The sequence below is a fragment of the Osmerus eperlanus genome, chromosome 21 (assembly GCF_963692335.1).
Source record: "Osmerus eperlanus chromosome 21, fOsmEpe2.1, whole genome shotgun sequence".
Taxonomy (NCBI): domain Eukaryota; kingdom Metazoa; phylum Chordata; class Actinopteri; order Osmeriformes; family Osmeridae; genus Osmerus; species Osmerus eperlanus.
The window spans coordinates 7,487,312-7,495,111 of NC_085038.1; the positions used below are offsets into that span (position 1 = coordinate 7,487,312).

Here is a 7,800-nt window from a genome sequence, read left to right on the forward strand (position 1 = left end):
GCCATGTTGATTCGAACCAATAATGCAGGTCAGTGCATAATGAAGTAAAGGAATTTGATCCCCCAACCCATCGTCCGGAAGATATTTTTCGAGTTGTAGAGCTCCCACGGTGTCTGTGTAACGTGATTGAGCATTCCCAAGGAGATGTCTGCCATTTTTTAAGTTGGTTTGTCTTCCACACTCATCCACAGCGCTGAGCCCCAAACCTGTCAGATCAGCAACAGCCTCCTGTGAAAGCCCTCTGGCTCCCCATTACGATTGGCTGAGCAGGCTGGCTGTCCAACTGCCTCGGATCATTACCGCAACTCCAGACACCTAGCTCCAAGCTCTGCAGGCAGAAACAAATACTCCAGTAATAAAAAGTTAGAGCTAAAGTCTTCGGAGATGAAAAAAAGAGTCCAGAAGTGAGTCTGTGTAATTGCTTTGGGAGGAAGGGCCCCTTTAAAGATGGGAATTTAGTTTCAGTAAAAGCCATTTCGTTTTAGTAATAGCTATCGCTCCTGTCGTTGATTATATGTTAGAATTCTGAATCTATGCAGGGACCAGGTGACATGTTTTCCAGAGGGAGGGTTTGGGCTGGGTCCAGACCACTTCTGTACTGCCTTTAGGGATACCCTGCAGCATAGTGGAGACTGGATACTCATTAGTCATACTTGCTCTGCTTGCAAGGCCTCACTTGAACCCCATGATTGACTGACTGAATGACACAACTCATTGACTGAAGGGTCACTTGCAAAATTTAATTTTTCAGTTGCACACTAAGAACATTAGCATCAACATCACCAGTTGTTTTATCATGGAAGGTTTAGTCCTCAGGTCTTGTTATGGTAAATTATCTCGCTAGAATGCCAGCAACAATAACAGCCATGACTCTGACAAAAGCAAGAGGAGAAGGAATCAATTTGACAAACAACTGCATCACTGTGAGAGAAATCAACCAGCCCAAGTTCCACTTGCCACGGGACAAAGTAGACCTTGCCAGCCAAGACTAAGCTGCATTTGTGGACAAAACTGCATGTCACTTTTTAATAGTGAAAATACAACCGGCTCAAAGAGCCAGCTTTGGCTGAATTTGCATGTATCTGTTTCAAGGCCGTAGCCATGGAGTCAACATTGGAGGGGACACACAATTTTTTTAATGATAATTTCGGACAGCGTGCGTGGTTGCCTGTCGTAGCGTAGCACAATTACATTTTTATATCAATATATTGGGGGGGAAATTTTGACCAGATTTGAATATTGGGGGGGATTTGTTCTCCCCAATATATATTATGATTCTGGCCTTGATCTGTTTAACATAAATGTCAGGATTCAAGGTCTACAGTACCATGCTCTGACAAGAGGGGGAGCCAGTGGGCTAAACTTCCTGATCTGCAAGAGGCAAGAACGGCTGGCCCTAAAATGTCACACTGTAACCAATGGTAATAATTAGCTGAATATATAGTTCAGGCACAGGTGTATAGTTCTTCTGTGGGGGGTTAAAAGATTAATTTTGTTTGAGAATCATTTGCAGGTTATGGAATCATGATGACGCTACAGTTTTGCCTTGAAACAGCTTGAGGGTCGTTCAGTCTGAATCAGGCTTGCAGGCCAGCCAGTAGAAATACTTCACCACCACAACAACCTCTGTGTCTGGGGAAGACACTCCCATCGCAGACAGCAATCTAGGGGAGCAGGAGACAGAAGAACAGTAGTCAGCACTGTCAAACAAAGAGTAGGGAGACATTCAAGCCAGATGTAAGGATCCTGTCTCAAAAGTGTTCACACTGAAATGCTTCAGGTTACAATTTCTCGGGTATGCAAGCATTATTTTAGTTGACTGGAAAATGGCTACCGAACATTTACTTCCCATTATTATCAGTGTAATACTCTCATGGCCAGGATTTAAGAACTCCATTAACCTGCACAACTCATACCTCACACTCTGTCCATGCAACTGAGGATAATGACCTGTTCTTAAACTCCTGAGAGAGCTTATGTGCCTCATCGGGATGCTGGTTCAGAAACGCCTGGTAGGTGGAGAAGCTCTCCACCAAGCCAATGTAGCCGCTCAGAGACATTGCTGTTCTTGAACGCAGACACTCATGCCTAAATGCACACAGATACAGATAAAACCTTCCATAAAATGACACTGAAAACATCCTCTATCTGTCCTTATAGACTAGGACATCCCACCTGTCGTGTTCCGCGACTGTCTTGCGTGTTGTCAGTTGTGACAAACCCAATTCAGTCAATCAGCTAATGATTAGAATGACGTCTGCTGAAACTGGTTGCAGAACAAACCCTACATTATGAGTTTTTCTCTATGTGTCCTTATTGCAATTATTTCAGTCTAGCATCACTGCAAGCGTCTGACTCACCACTCCTTATCTGGGTATGAGCATGACTCGTACATGTGTTTGTAGAGCGGTAGAGGGCCAGAGCCAAGGTAAGCACTCCGATAAGGCAGCAGAGCGGTGTAGATCTGGAGGTAAATCAAGCCAACATTGATCCTAAATTCTCATCCATGTTGCAACAGAAGAAACGAGCTGCAACAAAACTATTAAATGTTGTACTACAATTCACGCTCAGTGTTTACAAGTCCCTATACTATAATATGTATTTATTTAAGGTTGTAGTCTGGCCTCGTGCTGACCTCCTGACAGATGCCATTGAGGATGGAGGACAGGGTTTGGTACTCCAGCTCCATATCCATGGTGTAGCTGAGCAGAGCCAGGCAGCCCCGGGGTTTCAACAGCCTGTAGGCCTCCTGGAGGAACCGGGGATGGTCGAACCAGTGGGCCGCGGTCATGGACGTCACCAGATCGGCCACGCCTGCCCGGAACGGTAGCTCCTCTGCCGGACACTGCCTGCGTGGGCAGAGAGCCTGACACGCTTCAGTGGATGAGCCAGAGACTCCAAGCTTCCACAGCCGCTAGTCTGTCAAACGGTCTCCTCCTTCTCCTCCTCAAACTGACCTGTAGGTGATGTTTGGGATGCTGCCATTGGCTAGGGCCATCTCCAGCTGGGCGGGGCTGATGTCTGACCCCACCACCTGGGTGAAGTGAGGGGCCAGCAGGCAGGTCCCCTGACCGGAGCCACAGCCCACATCCACAGCGAGGTCATACGGCCCTGCTCTCTGGAACAGCAAGAAAGAATGCAACAGACTCAATATGTGCTAACGCCATGATTTATGTTGTATTATACATTCTACACAAGCCTAGATTAAATGTATGCTTCGACTTAATTTGTTTGTGAGGTGAAATGTGTGTACAGGTCAAAAGTCTTGGAGAAAGTATACATTTTACAAGATTAAAACCTACACTTTTTGCTCCAAGTATTGATTTGAACTCTCCTAGATGAATGTGCACACACACACACACACACACACACACAGCGAGACACCCCACCCTTTTCTCCAAGAATCCCAGTATCTCTGCGATGAGTTCTTGAGGGGGACTCAACCTGTACCTGAGGTAGGCAGCTGCATGTTCTCTCCCCTCGAAGCGACGGTTAGACATGGTGTCTCTGCTGCTGAGTCACTATGACAGAGACCGAGGCTCACCAGCTGACTGGCTCTCAGACTGTCTGAGTGGAACTGATTACATCTCCTACACTTCATCTCACATGAACATGTTGATGATTAACCGCTCTCTTGACCCTTGCACCGGCACACATAGCCCCAAACTGGTTTCAGTTTCCCACCGCTTTTGATTCAGTTTGACGTTGCAAATGAACTCTTGTGGTGTAATGCGTGTGCCGCGCAAGTGTGTTTTGTGTGCTGTCAGGCTGAAGTTCCCGAGGATGCACTGGGCTTGGGCGCCCAGCAGAGGGTGCTCATGGAACGACGACGAACAGCAGCACGAGTTGAAGGAGTTCATTCAGTGCAACGTTAGTTCGCGGAATGACGTTCCTTCACATGTTCTCGATGTGGATGTGTTGCTGCTCAGCCTACGCAGTGTTTATGAGATAGATGAGGCCTTAGTGCGTGTGTGTGTGTGTGTGACTGCCTGCTATTTTTCATCTCATTCCGTCATGTGTATGTGTGGTACACCACAGTTGTGGCGAGGGACCATGGTTTTCCAGTAGGAGAGCAGGGAACTTCCATAGATGGAAGCCTTTCCATGGCTAGCTCATCCATGGCTAGCTCATGAGATGAGATGGGTTCTGGAGAAGAAGGCTTGTTTTATCCAATCATCAGACATTGATCTGCTGTGTCCACTAATCAATAAAAGTCACGGTGTTTGCTTGTGATTCTGTTAGCCGGGCCAGAGGCCCAGACCTCCAGACCAATGGCTGCCAGGGCCTACGTAGGCAGTCCCCTGAGATCAAATCAATCAGCCCCAATCAAAGCTGTCAGCACTGCTCACCTCACACCATGCATGCCGGCAGAGAAAGGCAGCGCTGGCTGTGTGTGTGTGTGTGTGTTGTGTGTGTGTGTGTATGTGTGTGTGTGAATGAATCAAGCATGAAAGACAGACTTAAAGAAAGCAATAATGTTACACAAGGCTCATGTTTACCAAGACATAACCAATTTCTCCCATTGAGAATGTCCTTTCACAAAGGCGCACACACATACGAGCAAGCACGCACCCACACCCAAACACACCAATATGCGACACCGTTAGGACACACAGTGAAGTGAGTGAACTGGGATGAGCTGCTGCATGCGTTGCCCTGATGGGCAGCAGGGTGTTATCCTGGAGCATTTTTCCCAGTCATGAATAGGAGTTATTAATCCAGCTAGAACATGGAGGAGCAGGTCTTGACACCTGATTCATTAGACAGAGCCAACACTGCCAGGAATGGATGCACGTGTCACCCAGCTCCACTAACAGCCGCACCATAACAGGGCATAGACCGCCCTGACTGTAATTCAAAGAACGCAAGTGTGTGATTTTAATCTTCATATATATATATATATATATATATATCTTCTTTTTTTTATACATACTTTTTTCATCTGGCAGTGCAACTATAACCAAGTGAAGATAGTTGGAGAAATTCAATAAGGCTTTTCTAGGCAGACAGCTGTCATACAATTAATTACTCATCTTCTTAACTCTAACTCATCCAAATGAGCTCTGAGGGTCTTCTGCCTTTGCTAAAACGCTGTAGATGGCATGTGGAGTATTAGACATGTACTGAGCGAAGTACCATTAGCATGGTACTTCTCTCCCCACGTCAACGGGGAAAACACAGACCCAGAAATGTCAATGCATTTGGAACGTTGTACCAAATCACAGTGTGCGTTGTCCATGTGTCTGTTGATGGTGGTGTGGGTGTGGGAGGGGCTAGACTGGGGGGTGGATCATCGAGGGGGTAGGGTTGGGGGGGGGACTAAGAAGTGCAACAACTTGTATTAGTCCACTCATGGACGATGTTCCAGTTCTCCTTCCACAGTGTCTTTCTCTATGTCCTCATTGTGCAGTGTATTAAATCAGGTAGATAAAACTTTATGTTTAAATGTGGACTAAGACCACAGTGAATTTTTCCTGTGAGGAGAGGAGAGTCAAGGAGAGAGGAAGGGAGGGGAGAGGAGAAGAGGAGAGGTATTGACTACAAAAAATCCTATTTCCCGGTAGATTTCTCAGCAGGAAGACACAGATGGGATCAAGACACAAGATATTCAGAATGTTTGAGCTGATGAGCAAAAGAGAAACTGGTAGCGGGGGGGAGGGGGGGGGAGGGGGGGGGGAGGGGGGGGGAGGAGGGAGGGGGGGGAGCGAGAGGCTTTCAGCCAAACTCTTAGCTTGCCTGAGACTCTTTTGCGGCAGTAAAATCTTGCCAACAGGGTTGCCTAAAAAGTTTAGAGTCTACGTGCTCAATATCAAGTTGCTCCTCAGGGCTGAACTCAACACCCTGCATGTGGTCAGCAGTTTGTTCCACTTCACGTTCTGCATTGAAGGTCCACTCAGACAGATATCCTGACTCTTTGGAGGATTTAGATAGATATTGGCTCAAGTAATGGCGATGGATTAGACAGATTACATTAAAGCCTGGTTTAATTGATCCACTTTTTCTTGATTATACTAATATAAGAGTAGATGAGAGTGCTAGACATACTGTCTGTGTGTATGTGCGTGTGTGTGTTGGACCATCAGGTGGGTCCAGTTCGCTGATTCTATTGAGCTGATAGTGGATGTCTGAACCTTTGCTCGCATATCTCAGCTACTTAGACTGTTGCCGTGGCGATAACTTCCTGAGATGAGCATGTCACAGTGACCTTTCCCTCTGACCTCGTTAGAGGGGCCATCTCGTTAAGCCCACATGTTTAATTACGGCCCAGAGTAGTGGAACGCCAATCCTGGACACATCACTGTCTCTGTGCTCTGACACAGATCAATGACCGTAAGGGACATGCTGGACAGGTCAAAGGGCAGAGGGACATTTTATGCACCTATATACACACATATGTATTCACACATTGTTACATAGTATACACACACACCCTCATTTACTTCATAGTCACACCTTTACATACGCACTTTACAGTACAAACCTTTACGTACACACGTACACACGTACACACGTACACACACACACATACACACACACGGCAGACAGGCTCTCAAACCAACATTAGCACATTGGCTGACTAATTGATAGAATGATGGAATCTCGTGGTTGGTTAGGTCAGCGGTGTGTGCTCAAAGTGCTCAGTTAGTCTGCGCTCATAACCACCATCACAGATCTGAACAGTTGTGCTTGGTGAGTCAGATCCACTGCTGAAGGACATCATGACACAGTCCTTCACCACCACCCTGCTGTACCCCCGCTGCAGAGCAGACAGTAGACTTTGGGCCCTAGCAATCAGCTGTTCTACGTTTCACCCGATTATTTATGTTAAGTATTGGGACTGATTGGACATTGATTTCCCTTAATGCCATGAAATCTATTCATTACTGATGTGGATTAGTGAAGCTCTTGTCTATGTATTTGACCAGCATTTGGAGCATCGGGGCTGCTTCAGTCGATCTGTTGGAGAATGTGTTAAATGCATTTTTAATTGTTGTATAGTTTGAACTCTGAAGCCTTGTATAAGTGAGCCTGTTGTGTGGCTGTGAGCTCGTTTGGCAATTATTATGCTGTTTGTTATTTATAATGCTCTGTGTTTCTCATGAAGGGATATTGTTCTGTAGATATTTGCTTTCGTCATCATACGTCATTTTTTTCTTCTCCCTCGCCCTCTCCTTCTCTCTCTCTCGCTCCCTCTCTCTCGCTGTATTGTCACAATGGTTTCCTCTCCCTCTCCGCCAGGTTGCCATGGCTGCCAGTAGTCACAGCAACAGTGGGGTCAGAGAGTTTTCTGTGCTCAGATTGATGCAGGCTTCCTAAGAGGCCTTGGTGGAGGTGCCTCAACACTCACCATACAGGTAAACACACTCACGCCCACACACACACACACACACGCACGCACACACCCACACACACATGTACAAACCCACACACAAATGCACACTCACACACACACACACACAAATATGGGTGAAAGTAGCAGCACTTACAGTCAGGACAGAAAGAGTGGGTGGATGAGAGCAGATTTTTGGAACCAGTTTCAGAGCACAAAGACACCCTCTCAGTGTACCGTATCAGCCTTAGTGTGTGTTGCACATGCTTGCTTCAACACAGACACCTTGTCTTTGCATCAACATGGCAAGTGATAAATCAGCTCCATGATGAGTATGACCATGAACACCACCAACTCACTCAGTGTTTGCCCCTCACCATGCTACAACAAACAAACAGCATCACCAGGTTGTGTCTCACTGGGGACAGGCACCACAGCAGAGACAACTAGAGCCAGGGGCAATGTGGTCA

The 7,800-nt window shown here is 46.6% G+C and overlaps 1 protein-coding gene across 1 annotated transcript; it reads right to left on the minus strand.

Annotated features, from left to right (window-relative positions):
- Nucleotides 1-584: 584 nt before the first annotated feature.
- On the minus strand, nucleotides 585-3,670 carry LOC134007762 (putative methyltransferase DDB_G0268948). Its single transcript, XM_062447425.1, has 6 exons — nucleotides 3,390-3,670; nucleotides 2,958-3,118; nucleotides 2,636-2,849; nucleotides 2,361-2,464; nucleotides 1,951-2,088; nucleotides 585-1,664 (listed from the first exon to the last, which is right to left on the minus strand). Exons 1-6 carry the CDS (start codon nucleotides 3,498-3,500, stop codon nucleotides 1,568-1,570), a joined length of 825 nt encoding a protein of 274 aa, XP_062303409.1. The 5' UTR covers nucleotides 3,501-3,670; the 3' UTR covers nucleotides 585-1,567.
- Between the last annotated feature and the right edge of the window lie 4,130 nt (nucleotides 3,671-7,800).